At 39.9% G+C, this 20,113-nt stretch overlaps 1 protein-coding gene across 2 annotated transcripts in view; it reads left to right on the top strand.

The window, feature by feature from the left end:
• LOC128642978 (glutamate receptor ionotropic, NMDA 1) overlaps positions 1-20,113 on the top strand; it is a 360,366-nt gene that overhangs the window by 191,679 nt on the left and 148,574 nt on the right. For both annotated transcript variants that reach the window (XM_053695888.1, XM_053695887.1), the window contains one exon: positions 6,478-6,642. In XM_053695888.1, the coding sequence (XP_053551863.1) occupies positions 6,478-6,642 (165 nt within the window). The remainder of the gene's footprint in view (positions 1-6,477; positions 6,643-20,113) is intronic.

Below are 20,113 nucleotides of genomic sequence, written 5' to 3'. Positions count from 1 at the left end.
AGAGGACTATGGTGATATATTTAGTTTTTATATCTTCAATCAAAAGTTTGTTATTTTATAATAGCACCGGAGTGTGTTATTCCTTCTCTGGTAGAATTTGAAGAAGAATCTACCTGAGTTTTTCTATGATTTTAGCCGGAGTAGTTAAGATCATATTGCTGTTTCTCGGCCATCTGAGGAGTGAGGTAAACTTCAGATCAGGGGACAGCAGGCAGATTAATCTGCAAAGAGGTATGTAGCAGTTTATTATTTTCTGACATGGAATTGATGAGAAAATCCTGCCATACCGTTATAATGTAAACTCAGCCTTGAATGCAGTAGATGTAGCTGATATCAGGCTGTCATGTATGTATATTTTACACTTCAGTTTTCTGGGAAATGGTACTTCTCTGGCTTTTAAACTGTATACATAGACTTAACCTATTTTGCAGGGACTTGCAATAGGTTTTAAATGACAATTAATTATTGAGGTAAAACGTTTTTTTGCTGGCATGTAAAAACGTTTTTTTCTCTGAGGTACTGGGTGAAAAAATGTTTTGGGCACTTTTTTTCCACTTGGCAATAGTTTTGATTTAAATTAGAGCAGTTCATTGATCCCTCTCACTGTTATGTGTGTGGGGGAGGGGCCATTTTGGTGCTTTCACTATGCATCAGAAAAACTCAGTCAGAGGTTCATTTTCTTCCTGCATGATCCGGTTCATCTCTACAGAGTTCAGGGATCTCAAGAGTCTTTTTTGAGGGAAGTAATCATACAGCAGAGCTGTGCTGATTGTATTGACTGTGATATAAAAAACGTTTATTTGTGTATTTTTTTTCTGCTGCCTGGGTTAGTTATCATTTGCTGAGGGGAACAATCCTTTGCTAAAACTGTATATTCTGACAAAGATTGATGCTATAACTTAATTATTTTATCTGTTATAATATTTTTCTGTGCTTCTTAAAGGCACAGTTCGTTTTCATATTATTTGTAAATTACTTTGAAAAGTATTTCCAAGTTGCTGTTTATTTGCTAGTGTGTTAAACATGTCTGATTCAGAGGAAGATATCTGTGCTATATGTGTTAATGCCAAAGTGGAGCCCAATAGAAATTTATGTACTAAATGTATTGATGCTACTTTAAAAAATAGTCAATCTGTACAAATTGAACATATTTCACCAAACAACGAGGGGAGAGTTATGCCGACTAACTCGCCTCACGTGTCAGTACCTGCATCTCCCGCTCAGGAGGTGCGTGATATTGTAGCGCCGAGTGCATCTGGGCGGCCATTACAAATCACATTACAAGATATGGCTACTGTTATGACTGAAGTTTTGGCTAAACTACCAGAACTAAGAGGTAAACGTGATCACTCTGGGATGAGAACAGAGTGCGCTGATAATGCAAGGGCCATGTCTGATACTGCGTCACAGTTTGCAGAACATGAAGACGGAGAGCTTCATTCTGTGGGTGACGGTTCTGATCCAAATAAACTGGACTCAGACATTTCAAATTTTAAATTTAAGCTTGAGAACCTCCGTGTGTTACTAGGGGAGGTATTAGCGGCTCTGAATGATTGTAACACAGTTGCAATCCCAGAAAAAATGTGTAGGTTGGATAAATATTTTGCGGTACCGACGAGTACTGACGTTTTTCCTATACCTAAGAGACTTACTGACATTGTTACTAAGGAGTGGGATAGACCCGGTGTGCCTTTCTCACCCCCTCCTATATTCAGAAAAATGTTTCCAATAGACGCCGCCACACGGGACTTATGGCAAATGGTCCCTAAGGTGGAGGGAGCAGTTTCTACTTTAGCTAAGCGTACCACTATCCCAGTGGAGGATAGCTGTGCTTTTTCAGATCCAATGGATAAAAAATTAGAGGGTTACCTTAAGAAAATGTTTGTTCAACAAGGGTTTATATTGCAACCTCTTGCATGTATTGCGCCTGTCACGGCTGCAGCAGCATTTTGGTTTGAGTCTCTGGAAGAGACACTTCAATCATCCACACTAGATGACATCACACACAAACTTAAATTCCTTAAGTTAGCTAATTCATTTATTTCAGATGCCGTAGTACATTTAACTAAACTTGCGGCTAAAAATTCAGGATTCGCCATTCAGGCACGCAGAGCTCTGTGGCTAAAATCCTGGTCAGCTGATGTTACGTCTAAATCTAAATTGCTTAATATTCCTTTCAAAGGGCAGACCTTATTCGGGCCCGGCTTGAAAGAGATTATTGATGACATTACAGGAGGTAAAGGTCATGCCCTGCCTCAGGACAAGGCCAAAGCCAAGGCTAGACAGTCCAATTTTCGTTCCTTTCGTAATTTCAAAGCAGGAGCAGCATCAACTTCCTCTGCACCAAAACAGGAAGGAGCTGTTGCTCGCTACAGACAAGGCTGGAAACCTAACCAGTCCTGGAACAGGGGCAAACAGGCCAGAAAACCTGCTGCTGCCCCTAAGACAGCATGAATTGAGGGCCCCCGATCCGGGACCGGATCTAGTGGGGGGCAGACTTTCCCTCTTCGCCCAGGCTTGGGCAAGAGATGTTCAGGATCCCTGGGCGTTAGAGATCATATCTCAGGGATACCTTCTGGACTTCAAATCCTCTCCCCCAAGAGGGAGATTTCATCTGTCAAGGTTGTCAACAAACCTAACAAAGAAGGAAGCGTTTCTACGCTGCGTACAAGATCTTTTATTAATGGGAGTGATCCATCCAGTTCCGCGGTTGGAACAAGGACAAGGGTTTTACTCAAATCTGTTTGTAGTTCCCAAAAAAGAGGGAACCTTCAGGCCAATCTTGGATTTAAAGATCCTAAACAAATTCCTAAGAGTTCCATCGTTCAAGATGGAAACTATTCGAACAATTTTGCCCATGATCCAAGAGGGTCAGTACTTGACCACAGTGGATTTAAAGGATGCTTACCTTCACATACCGATTCACAGAAGTCATTACCGGTATCTAAGGTTTGCCTTTTTAGACAGGCATTACCAGTTTGTAGCTCTTCCATTCGGACTGGCTACGGCTCCAAGAATCTTCACAAAGGTTCTGGGCACTCTTCTGGCGGTACTAAGACCGCGAGGAATTTCAGTAGCTCCGTACTTAGACGACATACTGATACAAGCTTCAAGCTTTCAAACTGCCAAATCTCATACAGAGATAGTACTGGCATTTCTAAGGTCGCATGGATGGAAAGTGAACGAAGAGAAAAGTTCTCTCTTTCCACTCACAAGAGTTCCCTTCCTGGGGACTCTGATAGATTCTGTAGAAATGAAGATTTACCTGACAGAGGACAGGTTAACAAAACTTCAAAGTGCATGCCGTGTCCTTCATTCCATTCAAGAGACCAGAAATTCTCTTCTATGGTGGCTTTATCGGCCACATCTGTCCAGGGGAATGCCATTCAGCAGGCCAGACTGGTCAATTGTAACAACAGACGCCAGCCTACTAGGTTGGGGCGCTGTCTGGAATTCTCTGAAGGCTCAGGGACTATGGAATCAGGAGGAGAGTCTTCTTCCAATAAACATTCTGGAATTGAGAGCAGTCCTCAATGCTCTTCTGGCTTGGCCCCAGTTAGCAACTCGGGGGTTCATCAGGTTCCAGTCGGACAACATCACGACTGTAGCTTATATCAACCATCAGGGAGGGACAAGAAGCTCCCTAGCAATGATGGAAGTATCGAAGATAATTCGCTGGGCAGAGTCTCACTCTTGCCACCTGTCTGCAATCCACATCCCGGGAGTGGAGAACTGGGAGGCGGATTTCTTAAGTCGTCAGACTTTTCATCCGGGGGAGTGGGAACTTCATCCAGAGGTCTTTGCCCAAATACTTCGACGTTGGGGCAAACCAGAGATAGATCTCATGGCGTCTCGACAGAACGCCAAGCTTCCGCGCTACGGGTCCAGATCCAGGGATCCGGGAGCGGTCCTGATAGATGCCTTGACAGCACCATGGACCTTCAGGATGGCTCATGTGTTTCCACCTTTCCCGATGCTTCCTCGATTGATTGCCAGAATCAAACAGGAGAAAGCATCAGTGATTCTAATAGCGCCTGCATGGCCACGCAGGACTTGGTATACAGATCTGGTGGACATGTCATTCTGTCCACCTTGGTCGTTACCTCTGAAACAGGACCTTCTGATTCAGGGTCCTTTCAAACATCAAAATCTAACTTCTCTGAAGCTGACTGCTTGGAAATTGAACGCTTGATCTTATCAAAGCGTGGTTTTTCTGAGTCAGTTATTGATACCTTAATACAGGCTAGGAAGCCTGTTACCAGAAAGATTTACCATAAAATATGGCGTAAATACCTATATTGGTGCGAATCCAAAGGTTACTCTTGGAGTAAGGTTAGGATTCCTAGGATATTGTCTTTTCTACAAGAAGGTTTAGAAAAGGGGTTATCCGCTAGTTCCTTAAAGGGACAGATCTCAGCTCTGTCCATTCTGTTACACAAGCGTCTGTCAGAAGTTCCAGACGTTCAGGCTTTTTGTCAGGCTTTGGCCAGGATTAAACCTGTGTTTAAAGCTGTGGCTCCACCATGGAGTTTAAACCTTGTTCTTAACGTTTTACAGGGTGTTCCGTTTGAACCCCTTCATTCCATTGATATAAAGTTGTTATCTTGGAAAGTTCTATTTTTAATGGCTATTTCCTCGGCTCGAAGAGTCTCTGAGTTATCAGCCTTACATTGTGATTCTCCTTATTTGATTTTTCACTCGGATAAGGTAGTTCTGCGTACTAAGCCTGGGTTCTTACCTAAGGTAGTCACTAACAGGAATATCAATCAGGAGATTGTTGTTCCATCCTTGTGCCCAAATCCTTCTTCGAGGAAGGAACGTCTTTTGCACAATCTGGATGTAGTTCGTGCCCTTAAATTTTATTTACAGGCAACTAAAGATTTTCGACAAACGTCTTCCCTGTTTGTCGTTTACTCTGGTCAGAGGAGAGGTCAAAAAGCTTCTGCTACCTCTCTCTCTTTTTGGCTTCGTAGCATAATTCGTTTAGCTTATGAGACTGCTGGACAGCAGCCTCCTGAAAGAATTACAGCTCATTCCACTAGAGCTGTGGCTTCCACTTGGGCCTTTAAGAATGAGGCCTCTGTTGAACAGATTTGCAAGGCTGCAACTTGGTCTTCGCTTCATACTTTTTCCAAATTTTACAAATTTGACACTTTTGCTTCCTCGGAGGCTATTTTTGGGAGAAAGGTTCTTCAGGCAGTGGTTCCTTCTGTATAAAGAGCCTGCCTATCCCTCCCGTCATCCGTGTACTTTTGCTTTGGTATTGGTATCCCACAAGTAATGATGACCCGTGGACTGATCACACTTAACAGAAGAAAACATAATTTATGCTTACCTGATAAATTCCTTTCTTCTGTAGTGTGATCAGTCCACGGCCCGCCCTGTTTTTTAAGGCAGGTAAATATTTTTTAAATTATACTCCAGTCACCACTACACCCTTGGCTTCTCCTTTCTCGTTGGTCCTTGGTCGAATGACTGGAGGTGACGTAGAGGGGAGGAGCTATATAGCAACTCTGCTGGGTGAATCCTCTTGCACTTCCTGTAGGGGAGCAGTTAATATCCCACAAGTAATGATGACCCGTGGACTGATCACACTACAGAAGAAAGGAATTTATCAGGTAAGCATAAATTATGTTTTTACCTCTGTGATTACCTTGTATCTAAGCCTCTGCAGACAGCCTCCTTATCTAAGTGCTTTTGACAGGCATGCAGTGTAGTCAATCATTAAAGACTCCTACATAACTTCACGGGAGTGAGCACAATTTTATCTATATGACACACATGAACTAACACTGTCTAACTGTGAAACTTTCAAAATGCGGTTTTCAACGGTTTAGAAATCAGTTTGAACCTAGCTAGGTTTAGCTTTTCAAAAATACCACCAAGGGAACAAAGCAAATTTGATGATAAAGTAAATTGGAAAGTTGTTTAAAATTGCATGCCCGATCTGAATCATGAAAGTTTAGGTTTGACTTTACTGTCCCTTTAACTAACATTCTTTTACAGTGAAAAAAAAACCACAGCTTACATTGTTGATTAATAAAAAAAATAAAAAAAGTTTTGTTGATAATGAGAAATGCTTCTCTCTGCAATAGAATATTGAATTTATATGTCAATGCTAATTTGTTAATAAAGATTTTCTGTTTTACGTTTCTGAACGTTTGTGCAGAATGTTTATTTTTGAGCAATACTCTTTGTTATCTTTCGTTTGCTCTTTGCTTTATGATTGGTCATACAAACACTTCTCTGCATTAGCAGCAGGATTACAATGTTATCGTACCTGAATATCTATTTATAATATGGAAGTTTGAACCAGATGTTCTTCGTGTTTTACATTCTCATTTAATCAGCTTATAATAAGCTCATGAAAGCATTCTGCTTTTTATTATGGAAAATCTCTGACAGCCAAGGAGCATGTACAACAGCTTTAGAGGAAGAAAAGAAAGATAAATAATCCTATAATTTTGCTGTTTTCAGGTCAATAACAGCAACAAGAAGGAGTGGAATGGAATGATGGGAGAATTGCTGAGTGGTCAGGCAGATATGATTGTTGCTCCTCTCACTATCAACAATGAACGAGCACAATATATAGAGTTCTCCAAGCCATTTAAATACCAGGGACTCACAATCCTAGTAAAAAAGGTAAAACAAATAAATAAAATGCTCTATAAGATTTGTTTTACTAAATTGGCTAGAATCATAGATGCTCATGAAGTAGCAATGGGACCTCGTTCTAAAGGTGAGATTATTTTCATTAAGCGTTGCATCACCTATCTTTCTGAACATATTGTTGCTGCCATTAAAGGGACATTAAACGATTTGAGATGGTAATATAAAATGATAAATTGTATTTAATAAAACAACTCTGCAATATACTTTCATTATTTATTTTGTCCTCTTTGCCTGTAATTCCATTCTGAAATTGTGAGCTTTTCAGTTCCTGTTAGAAATGGAAGTGCAGAACACTGTTAAATCCAGCACACCCATTGGCTGCACACTCTAATGACCTATGTATAACTGTCCCTAATTGGCCACAGCAGAGAAGGTAACACAAGTTTACAACATGGCAGCTCCCAGTGTTTTATAGACACTAAAACTTTACACTTATTTTGTCACTTTTTAAACAACTAATGAAACTTTAAAAAATACATCTACATGTTAGTCATGGACTAATCTTTTCTTTGAATGCATCATTCTATCTAGCATGTATTTAGTGTTTAATGTCCCTTTAAAGGGACATTAAAAACTAAATAAATGTCATGCTCCTCCCTCTAATTATAGGTCTCGCCATTTTGATACCTAGCTCATACTGCAAGTATCTGAGAGTTGATGCAAATGTGCAGCAATGGAATTCAGTAAAAACTAGATATAAACATGGTGACACCCATGACTCGAGGGAAGGGAAGAATAACCTCAGTATGATGCTTATAATATCTCTTGAACATCTATAGTTGTGTTACGTGCCAATACATGGTGTCTCACGCATGAAAAGAGAACTTATTGCTAAGCACTTAAACGAATTAAAACCACATCAACTTCAGTAAACAGTAAGGGCTAGGGGGGGTAGTTATCAAGCCGTCTACTTTTCTGGCTTCGCCGGCCCAATACGTCCGCCTAAGCTCGCCTACCTTCGCCGCCGCGGACCTTGAATACGTTCGCCTAAGTTATCAAATAAAGCTGTCAAAAAGCCGCGGGGCGATGAGCAGCGGACTGTGACAGTTATCACTCATCCGATCTCGCTGCCCTTCGGCTTTTTCCCAGCTTTATTGCTAGCCTGTCACTAAGCACTCACACTAAACTACACTGTTCTACCCCCTATACCGGCGCCCCCGGAGCCCCCCGCAACTAAATAAAGTTACTAACCCCTAAACCGCCGCTCCTAGACCCCGCCGCAACTCTTATAAATGTATTAACCCCTAAACCGCCGCTCCCGGACACCGCTGCCACCTACATTATACCTAGTAACCCCTATCCTGCCCCCCCTATACCGTCGCCCTCTATTATAAAATTATTAACCCCTATCCTGCTGATCCCGCACCTCTCCGCAACTAAATAAATAGTTTAACCTCTAAACCGCCGCTCCATGAACCCGCCGCAACCTATATTAAACCTATTAACCCCTATCCTGCCCCCCCTACACCGTCGCCACCTATAATAAATTTATTAACCCCTAATCTGCCCCCCTACACCGTCGCCACCTATAATAAATTTATTAACCCCTATCCTGCCCCCCACTACGCCGCCGCCACTGTAATAAAATGATTAACCCCTAAACCTAAGTCTAACCCTAACCCTAACGCCCCCCTAACTTAAATATTAATTAAATAAATCTAAATAAATTAACTCTTATTAACTAAATGAATCCTATTTAAAACTAAATACTTACCTTTAAAATAAACCCTAATATAGCTACAATATAAATAATAATTATATTGTAGCTATCTTAGGATTTATATTTATTTTACAGGTAACTTTCAATTTATTTTAACCATGTACAATAACTATTAAATAGTTATTAACTATTTAATAGCTTACCTAGCTAAAATAAAGAGAAATGTACCTGTGAAATAAATCCTAACCTAAGTTACAATTACACCTAACACTACACTATACTTTAATAAATTATTCCTATTTAAAACTAAATACTTACCTGTAAAATAAACCCTAAGATAGCTACAATGTAATTAATAATTATATTATAGCTATCTTAGGATTTATATTTATTTTACAGGTAACTTTGTATTTATTTTAGCTAGTTAGAATAGTTATTAAATAGTTATTAACTATTTAATAACTACCTAGCTAAAAGAAATACAAAATTACCTGTAAAATAAATCCTAACCTAAGTTACAATTAAACCTAATACTACACTATCATTAAATTAACTAAATAAACTACCTACAAATAACTACAATTAAATACAATTACATAAACTAACTAAAGTACAAAAAATAAAAAATTAAGTTACAAACATGTTAAAAATATTACAACAATTTTAAGATACTTACACCTAATCTAAGCCCCCTAATAAAATAACAAACCCCCCCAAAATAAAAAAAATCCCTACCCTATTCTAAATTAAATAAATTTCAAAGATCTTTTACCTTACCAGGGCCATTTGTGGGGGCATGCCCCAAAAAGTTCAGCTCTTTTGCCTGTAAAAGAAAAATACAACCCCCCCCCCCCAACATTAAAACCCACCACCCACATACCCCTAATCTAACCCAAACCCCCCTTACAAAAACCTAACACTAATCCCCTGAAGATCATCCTACCTTGAGCCGTCTTCACTCAGCCGAGCAGCGATGGAACTGAAGAGGACATCCGGAGCGGAAGAAGTTAATCCTCCAAGCGGCGCTGAAGAAATCTTCCATCCGATGAAGTCATCATCCAGGCGGCGCTGAAGAAGTCTTCGATCCGGCCGATGTCATCTTCAAAGAGGCGCTGAAGAGGTCTTCTATCCGGGCGAAGTCATCTTCCAAGCCGGGTCTTGAATCTTCCTTCCGCCGACGCGGAACCACCTTCTTCACCGACGGACTACGACGAATGACGGCTCCTTTAAGGGACGTCATCCAAGATGGCGTCCCCTCAATTCCGATTGGCTGATAGGATTCTATCAGCCAATCGGAATTAAGGTAGGAAAATCTGATTGGCTGATGGAATCAGCCAATCAGATTCAAGTTCAATCCGATTGGCTGATCCAATCAGCCAATCAGATTGAGCTTGCATTCTATTGGCTGATCGGAACAGCCAATAGAATGCGAGCTCAATCTGATTGGCTGATTCCATCAGCCAATCAGATTTTTCCTACCTTAATTCCAAATGGCTGATAGAATCCTATCAGCCAATCGGAATTGAGGGGACGCCATCTTGGATGACGTCCCTTAAAGGAGCCGTCATTCGTCGTAGTCCGTCGGTGAAGAAGGTGGTTCCGCGTCGGCGGAAGGAAGATTCAAGACCCGGCTTGGAAGATGACTTCGCCCGGATAGAAGACCTCTTCAGCGCCGCCTGGATGATGACTTCATCGGATGGAAGATTTCTTCAGCGCCGCTTGGAGGATTAACTTCTTCCGCTCCGGATGTCCTCTTCAGTTCCATCGGTGGCTCGGCTGAGTGAAGACGACTCAAGGTAGGATGATCTTCAGGGGATTAGTGTTAGGTTTTTGTAAGGGGGGTTTGGGTTAGATTAGGGGTATGTGGGTGGTGGGTTTTAATGTTGGGGGGGGGTTGTATTTTTCTTTTACAGGCAAAAGAGCTGAACTTTTTGGGGCATGCCCCCACAAATGGCCCTTTTAAGGGCTGGTAAGGTAAAAGAGCTTTGAAATTTATTTAATTTAGAATAGGGTAGGGATTTTTTTTATTTTGGGGGGGTTGTTATTTTATTAGGGGGCTTAGATTAGGTGTAAGTAGCTTAAAATTGTTGTAATATTTTTAACATGTTTGTAACTTACTTTTTTATTTTTTGTAACTTAGCTTTTTTTATTTTTTGTACTTTAGTTAGTTTATGTAATTGTATTTAATTGTAGTTATTTGTAGGTAGTTTATTTAGTTAATTTAATGATAGTGTAGTATTAGGTTTAATTGTAACTTAGGTTAGGATTTATTTTACAGGTAATTTTGTATTTCTTTTAGCTAGGTAGTTATTAAATAGTTAATAACTATTCTAACTAGCTAAAATAAATACAAAGTTACCTGTAAAATAAATATAAATCCTAAGATAGCTATAATATAATTATTAATTACATTGTAGCTATCTTAGGGTTTATTTTACAGGTAAGTATTTAGTTTTAAATAGGAATAATTTATTAAAGTATAGTGTAGTGTTAGGTGTAATTGTAACTTAGGTTAGGATTTATTTCACAGGTACATTTCTCTTTATTTTAGCTAGGTAAGCTATTAAATAGTTAATAACTATTTAATAGCTATTGTACATGGTTAAAATAAATTGAAAGTTACCTGTAAAATAAATATAAATCCTAAGATAGCTAGAATATAATTATTATTTATATTGTAGCTATATTAGGGTTTATTTTAAAGGTAAGTATTTAGTTTTAAATAGGAATCATTTAGTTAATAAGAGTTAATTTATTTAGATTTATTTAATTAATATTTAAGTTAGGGGGGCGTTAGGGTTAGGGTTAGACTTAGGTTTAGGGGTTAATAATTTTATTACAGTGGCGGCGGCGTAGTGGGGGGCAGGATAGGGGTTAATAAATTTATTATAGGTGGCGACGGTGTAGGGGGGGCAGATTAGGGGTTAATAAATTTATTATAGGTGGCGACGGTGTAGGGGGGGCAGGATAGGGGTTAATACATTTAATATAGGTTGCGGCGGGTTCAGGGAGCGGCGGTTTAGGGGTTAATACATTTATTATAGTTGCGGTGGGCTCCGGGAGCGGCGGTTTAGGGGTTAATATGTATAGAGTAGCTTGCGGTGGGCTCCGGGAGCGGCGGTTTAGGGGTTAATATGTATAGAGTAGCTTGCGGTGGGCTCCGGGAGCGGCGGTTTAGGGGGTAATAACTTTATTTAGTTGCGGCGGTGTAGGGGGGGTCAGATTAGTGGTGTTTAGACTCGGGGTACATGTTAGGGTGTTAGGTGCAGACAGCTCCCATAGAAATCAATGGGATGTCTGTCAGCAGCGAACTTGTACTTTCGCTATGGTCAGACTCCCATTGATTCCTATGGGATCCGCCGCCTCCAGGGGTGGCGGATTGAAAACCAGGTACACTGGGCCGTAAAAGTGCCGAGCGTACCTGCTAGTTTTATGATAGCTAGCAAAAGTAGTGAGAATGTGCCGCACTTGTGTGCGGAACATCTGGAGTGATGTAAGAATCGATCTGTGTCGGACTGAGTCCGGCGGATCGATGCTTACGTCACAAAATTCTACTTTTGCCGGTCTCGAGCCTTTGATAACTAAGGCGAATCAGCCTCGCCACAAATACGCTGCGGAATTCCAGCGTATTTGAGGTTGACGGCTTGATAACTACCCCCCTAGGTGACAAGTGTAGCGCAAAATATCGCTTTCGCAAATGATATTTGCGTTCCAACTAGTAATACCAGCGCATGCAAGAGTGCGCTGGTATTACAAGTTGAGCGCTTCCATAGGCTCCAATGAGAGCCTTGTTCTCATGACGTGAGACACAGCATGATAACTAGTGCAGCGAAGTGGGTAAGTCACGCAACAATGGCAGGAAATTGTAAATATATATGTATATGACAATATACTTATATATTTATATGCTATGTGTATATACACATATTAACACATAAATATATATGTATATAAGCATATACATATATATTTACTGGGAACACACATTTCCCATAGACTGTTATGTAAAGGCACTTATCAGTGCCGGTATTTTTTTCTAACACCCCACGCCCGCCAACTTTAAACCCTCATAACTGTTTTTTGCTGTTATTTTATTAAAAATAAAGATGCTACTATCTTTATTTTTTTATTAAGTATATTACTGTTGATTTTGGGGGCATTTGGTGGATATTTATAAAATGAACCAGCGATCTGATCTCTAGTTAATTTTATAAGCGCCTATTGCTACCGCGAGCTTGTGATAGCAATAGCCAGACACTTTTTGTGTAATTGTTAGACTCTATTGCCCCACTGAAATATATTGTTTTGAGGTTGTGTCCTGCTATATTTTAAAACTGATGAGGTTGTTTCCTTATTTTTTTGAGAATCATTCTTCTAAAAAGTTTTCTTTCGTGTATATGTTAGAAATGATTGTTTTGTAGTTGTCTTTTAATTTATTTATTTTTAAGCTTTTAACAGCATTTTTGTGATGCCAGAATTTTTCTCAGTTGAACTTGGTGCACGTGTCGAGAAGTGAACGGTTAAGAGATATAAATGACTACATTGATAATAATATATAATCCTAATATATATAATGGAGCTGAATTCCAAACAAGGGGAAAATACAAATCTCTTTAAATTGTGCAATATTTGAGCAGTCATTTCTCCACAATTGAATGATTAGGGGGCACTGTTGTGTTGCAGTTGGCGTCATGACAGGAGGGGCAGGATTGGAATTCATTGGGCTGGGAGAGGTAGGCCATGGGCAAGGCTGGGTGGAGCTGGGAATCTTGTATAAAGGGGTGGTGGGAAAATCAAGTGCCAATCCCAGTTGGGAGGCACATGGGGAGACCAACTATTATGTTTGGCAGGCAGTACCCATCCGGGCCATCCTAGCGACACCACTGTTTTCGAGTAGAGATCCTGCAGTGCATTGTTTTTCCACAAGATATTACTTACACAAACCATTTTCATTAATTGTGTTACTCTGTTTAACCCATGTAAAGGGGTTAAACACATAGTTCAAGTTGTGCTTATGTTACCACTCCAGATGAGGATACAGGAAGATACAAAACCCAAAGGGCCAGATTAGAAGTGACGCGCTATTTAGCGATTTTGCTAATGGAGTTTAACAGAGCTTCACAGGTTGCCACTGGAGTCCTCTTCCACTCCTCCATGACGACATCACAGAGCTAGTGGATGTTAGAGACCTTGCGCTCCCCCACCTTCCGTTTGAGGATGCCCCACAAATGCTCAATAGGGTTTAGGTCTACAGACATGCTTGGCCAGCCCATTGCCTTTACCCTCAGCTTCTTTAGCAAGGCAGTGGTTGTCTTGGAGGTGTGTTTGGGTTCATTATCATGTTGGAATACTGCCATGCGGCCCAGTCTCCGAAGGAAGGGGATCATGGTCTGCTTCAGTATGTCACAGTACATGTTGGCATTCATGGTTACCTCAATGAACTGTAGCTCCCCAGTGCCAGCAGCACTCATGCAGGCCCAGACATGACACTGCCACCACCATGCTTGACTGTAGGCAAGACACACTTGTCTTTGTACTCCTCTGCTGGTTGCCGCCACACATGCTTGACACCACTTGAACCAAATAAGTTTATCTTGGTCTCATCGGACCACAGGACATGGTTCCAGTAATCCATGTCCTTAGTCTGCTTGCCTTAAGCAAACTGTTTCTGGGTTTTCTTGTGCATCATCTTTAGAAGAGGCTTCCTTCTGGGAAGACAGCGATGCAGACCAATTTGATGCAGTGTGCGGCATATGGTCTGAGCATGTGCACTCAACTTCTATGGTCGACCAAGACAAGGCCTGTTCTGAGTGGAACCTGTCTTGTAAAACCGCTGTATGGTCTTGCCCACTGTGCTGCAGCTCCGTTTCAGGGTCTTGGCAATCTTCTTATAGCCTAGGCCATCTTTATGTAAAGCAAAAATTCTTTTTTTTCAGATCCTCAGAGATTTCTTTGCCATGAGGTGCTATGTTGAACTTCCAGTGACCAGTGTGAGAGCAATAACACCAAATTTAACACACCTGCTCCCCATTCACACCTGAAACCTTGTAACACTAACAAGTCACAAAGGGAAAATGGCTAATTGGGCCCAATTTGGACATTTCCACTTAGGGGTGTACTCACTTTTGTTGCCAACAGTTTAGACATTAATGGCTGTGTGTTGAGTTATTTTGAGGGGACAACAAATGTACACTGTTCTACAGGCTGTACACTCACTACTTTACATTGTAGCAAAGTGTTGTTTCTTCAGTGTTGTCACATGAAAAGATATAATAAAATATTTACAAAAATGTGAGGGGTGTACTCACTTTGTGAGATGCTGTATATTTATGTTTTTCACATACAGGAAAATGTTATTTTTAGTTTACTTAAAAATATATATATATCTATTCATATAGATATATAGGTTTAGATATTTTTTACATTAACATCAGATTTTATTTATATAAATGTAAAATATGCATAATGCACTTTGGGTTGCACGCTTTAGGGCTAATGTGGCGTCGTATTAGTGCAAAAGATGAATAGGTTATCTTAAGTTGCATTATGTAAATATTAAATATAAAATATTGGAAAAATATTATTAAAAAGTATCAAGTTACTGTAAAATATACATTCTATGGATTTTTTTGAATATTTGATATCTATAATAATTATTTAGTTATTAATATTTTCACTATTTTATATTTAATAAATACATAAAACACCTTGATATAACTCATATTGGGTAAGTGTACAAGAAGAATTGGTGTTCTCGAATTTGCTTACATAAGTTTAACATGAGTACAATAATTCTTGATATGACATTGCAGCAAAAAGCAGAACTTAAACTTACTGGTAAATGTCTTTCTTTTGGGATGAGGAGAGTTCATAGGTGTCCATAACATGGATATATTTCCTGTCACTTTAATCCCTCTCACCTCCTTTCCCCACTCAGCTTACGTATAGCCAATCAGAGGAGGGAGACAGAAAAGGTAGGGAAGACAGAAAGCAGGGTTAAAAGGTACAAATAAGAACTATCTCTCATCTAGTAAAACTGCAGGTGGGTCCTATGGACTCTCCTTATCCTGAAAGAAAGAAATTTATCGGTAAGTATAAATTCTGCTTTCTTTCATAAGATGAGGAGAGTCCATAGGTGTCCATAACATGTGGTATACAATACCCAAGCTGAGAGTCCATGTTAAGGACGGATGGGACAAAATGATGGCAGTTCTGAAGGACTTTCCTGAAAAAAAGGAAAAATCTAAAAAAAAGAAACCATTTAGAAAAGTATGAAGAGAAGACCAAGTTGCTGCCTTGCAAATCTGTTCCAAGGAGGCAACATTTTTGAAGGCCCAAGTAGTAGATACAGATCTAATAGAATAAGCAGTTACTCTTTTTGAAGGCGGTTTTTCCGCAACCAAGTAAGCCTTACGAATAGTCTGTTTTAGCAATGATGCCAAGGCCACCGCTGTAGTCTTCTGACACTTTCTGGGACCTGAAAAGTGGACAAACAAGCTAGGTCTTTAGTAGCTTGAAGATTTAATTTTCATGCTCTGACTACATCCAAATTGTGAAAATAGGCGTTCCTTTGGGCTAGAAGGATTTGGTCACAGAGAAGGAACAACAATTTCCTCATAAATATTTTCTGAAGACACTACCTTTGATACAAAATCATATTTATTTCCAAGGACTGCTTTATCTTAAAGACAGGGCAGACAATTCAGGAACTCTTCTAGCGGAAGAAATGGGAAGAAGAAAGAGAACCTTCCATGACAATAACTAATGACTAATAAGGTCAAAGAAGTGCATAGGTTAAAGTTAACATGACTAATAAGGTCAAAGGAGTGCATAGGTTAAAACTGGGAACCTTGCTGAACAGAAATAACCAGATTCAAATTCCGAGGGAGAGAAATGGGTCTATTAACAGGGTGAATTCTCATCAAGGCTTGGACCAAAGGTTCAACATCAGGTAATTTGGAAAGTTTTTTGAGAAACAAAACTGATAATGCCAAAATCTGACCTGTTAAAGAACTAGCCGATAATCCCTTATCTAGTCCATCTTGAAGGAACAACAATTACAGGGATTCTAAAAGATTTCCAAGAAAAACCTCTAAAAGAACACCAAAATATGTTCCATTTCTTATGATACATTTTCTCCGTAACAGGCTTTCTTGCTTTCAGTAAAGTAGAGATAACAGAATCTGAGAAACCGGGGGCGTGTTCGGGCAGCGGCCATGACAGGCTACGAAAACTAGAAGCTCTGTATTCATGACAGATAATCCCCAAATAATCTATAAATATACCAAGCATCCTTGTTAATAAGTTTTAGGAATCTGCCTACAATATTTCTCTGCACTGATTTAGGTGTTTATTGACAAGTTACATTCAAGCCTGAGCGCTAGACTGGATCGTTGAAAGCCGAAGTGGCGGCCTAGCTCTCAGGCCTCCAACACCCCCCGGTAATCCGGGTTGAGCAGTTAACTTTAAACTGCTTGTTGCACTGCTGTTTTCAGGAACTGACACTGCTACCTTTAATCCAGAGTCTATTTTGCTCCTAAGTCAAGCATGGAGGGGACAGACGGATGGGAGTCAGAAATACTCCAAATACTGAATGACCACTTTGTGTTTATGGAACGGAGGCTCACTAAACTAATTCAAAAAGTGACCGTAGTGCGAGTTGTGGCTTCACATTGTGCTGTGCAATCTGAGCAGCCTACAGGTGGAGACCCTGGTGAGGAAATAGATAAAAAGAATGTTCCCAAAGCGGATTCGCCTCTATGTGATAGCAGCAATAAGGTTAAATCAGATGTGCTGCATTCGCCTAGGGAGCCTCCGATTGCTGGAGAATGGCCTGACCGGTTAATTGCACGGCCGGATAGAGCTGAGCTTAAATGTAAGGAAGGGACTACGCTACAGTGGGAAAAGAAAGAGCTGCCTTCTAAGAATTTGACTGTTTTTTACAGTCTGAGGCGCAGCAATGTGGAGAACTCAGTTTGTGTGTCTCTGGCCCGGCCGCTATTTGTTCTACCTACAGACAAATATGTATCCATGGAGAAAGGGACTTATACACTGTCTTGGAACCATGGCGTTCAGCTCCCATTAGGAGAAATTGTACCAAACCGCATGGGTCAGAAAATTATACGGATCTCACAAGTTCTTGAGACAGAGAGTCAAAATACACTGAGGTTGAAAATTCTGGCGCGACTCTCTACCAAAGTCACTACTGCAGGATCCTGCCGGCTAAACACCCCCTGGTTTGGTAATATAAAGTTCTTGTACATAGACAGTCATCGTTACCGTTTGGACAGTACTGGCGTGGGGTAATGGTGATTATGAGACATTTGAGGTGCCAACTACTCTTTTGTATGTTTATAATATTTCCTTCATGTAAATCTCGTATTCTCATAAATGAAGGCTTCTGAGCCGGAGACTGGAGAATTTGGGACATAGCGCCTATGAGACTTTAAGTATGATTTATACAGGATATGAGTATGTTAAGCACTAAGGATCTCTAATTTTATGTTAGAGGCACTAGAAATATTTTTTTGCGCAAATCTTCACTAGACAGCTGAACCCCTATATTCAGAAATTATTATTCAAGGATTTAGAAGAGAATGGTACCATATAGGGAAGATAAAGCTGTTCCCCTTATTAATATTATGATAGGCTCCTCACTGCTTATTCAGTCATAGCTCTACAGTATAAAAAAGATCTAAACAACCGTTGTTTTGAAGCTGACAATCAGATGTGGCCTGTGCCTTTCTTATTCTATTATAATGCTTTATATTGCAATTCCATGCAACTATGGTACACTTTTTTTTTTTTTCATCAGTTTTACCTCTGTTAATACCAGTCAGATGTTGAGGATAGTATAACATGTTTTTTTTTAATATCTGATTGGACTTATGCTCAAAACTGATCATTATTGGAGATTTCACTCTTCAGCATATATTTTTATGATGTCAGGAGTTGGTTATTTTGTTTTAGATCCTATGCTCCCTTGTACTTAGTTCTTTGATACTTTTAGTGGCTCCTTGATGTTACTGCATATATGTTGAGTATATGGTATATAACTGCAATGTTTGTATAATTTCAGATAGAAGATAGTTCACTTTCAAGAGCAGAATGGGTTGCACAGTTAAGGTATATTATATCTTGAACTCAATAAGAAGCTTAATTTTGTCTAGCATGCCCCCTATTAGATTAGACTATGCTCCTATGTAGAATGGGATGACATTAAAGAGGGGGGGGGGGGGGGACTACTGCCAAGGTCAAAATATGAGTATCTATGAGCTGCTCTATTTGTCACTACCACATCCACTTATAACACACTTGTTAAGAGGGTAAACTTATATTACTATTACCTTGGGGGTATCCCTTATCAGGATAGTGTAATTTGCGGCCCCGCTGTCAGTGACCGAGGCAGTGGGGTACGTAATTCTAGGTCCTGACACTTAGTGGTAGAGTTACTTTTCTCATTGAGTTATTTGCCCTTTCTTTAAGTTAACAACTGGAAATTTTGAAATTCCTAATCTAGACCTTAGAGTCTCATTTGCAACCTTTAACTGTATTTTATATGGGCTGCATTTCTCATATGCTTGTGATTAGTCTCCCCTACACCACTTTTCTTTTTAAATATTATATACTAGGAGTCCAGGTGAGGCCCCGGTAACTTTACTGCCCTCTATTACCCTTTCCCAATGTGAGGTTACCCAATAATAGCTCTATCAAAGTCCAGGAGTAGCACCACAAATACAGCCTAGTTATAAGCTTAGATATGTTCAAGTTTCAGTTATCCTGCTATAGTGCCCTCCTAAACAAATGTTTTGCAATAGACGTTGGTTATACAAAAAGTTCCTATTTGCTGTATAAGTTGTCAAATGCTATCCAAGGACCCAAAAGTGCCCCTATCACTATTCATAATTGATCATTTGCCCTCCTCTGTTATTATAGATTTCTGGGCACACCCGAGGCCCTGGCGGGCATAGGAGGTGCGTTTGAGCATTATAGACCCAAAAGTGGTCTATCTTCCAAACAAAAAACAAAAAAAACCCCTCAGTTTAGTGTGTTGTGTTATTTGAGGTCCAAAAGTGGCCTTTATTACTTATGAGGGATAAAATCAGAGGGTAGCTTATAGGTTTGCTCTCCAAATTTCTTTATCTGTTTGCTGATCCAGGATATGTGTGTATTTCCAGCAGTAGTCAGGTGTAAGAGGTTGTGCATGTTTTCTTTTTTCTAGTTTTCTGACTGTATGTATTTCTCTGTTACATTGAGCAAACTGTATGTCTTGTAACTCTATTACCCTCAATAAAAAAATAAAAAAAGAATCTGAGAAACCTCTGTTTTTGAGAACAAGTCGTTCAAACTCCACGCCATCAAATTCAGAGATTTATGATCCAGATGATACAAGGGTCCTTGAGACAGCAGATCTTTCCTTAGGGGTAGAACCCATGAAGGAATAGATGACATCTGTATTAGGTCCACATGCCAAGTTCTGCTGGGCCACGCCAGAGCTATGAGAATTACAGAAGCCAATTCCTGTTTGATTCTTGCAATAAATCTTGGAAGAAGAACAAAAGTAGGAAATAGAGTTCCAAAGGCACACTAGAGCATCTATCATGTGAGCCCTTGGATTTCTTGACCTTTAGCAATGAACCGGAAGTTTGCAGTTCAATCTGGACACTATGAAATCTATTTCTGGAAGAAACTCAGGACTAATTGATCGAACACATCCTGAAGAATAGACCATTCCCCTGGATGGACAGACTGACGACTTAGGTATTCTGCTCCACAATTGTT

The sequence above is a fragment of the Bombina bombina genome, chromosome 12 (genome assembly GCF_027579735.1).
Source record: "Bombina bombina isolate aBomBom1 chromosome 12, aBomBom1.pri, whole genome shotgun sequence".
Classification (NCBI taxonomy): Eukaryota; Metazoa; Chordata; class Amphibia; order Anura; family Bombinatoridae; genus Bombina; species Bombina bombina.
Note: the sequence above shows the minus strand (reverse complement) of the source record. Positions and strands in the feature narration are given on the sequence as shown.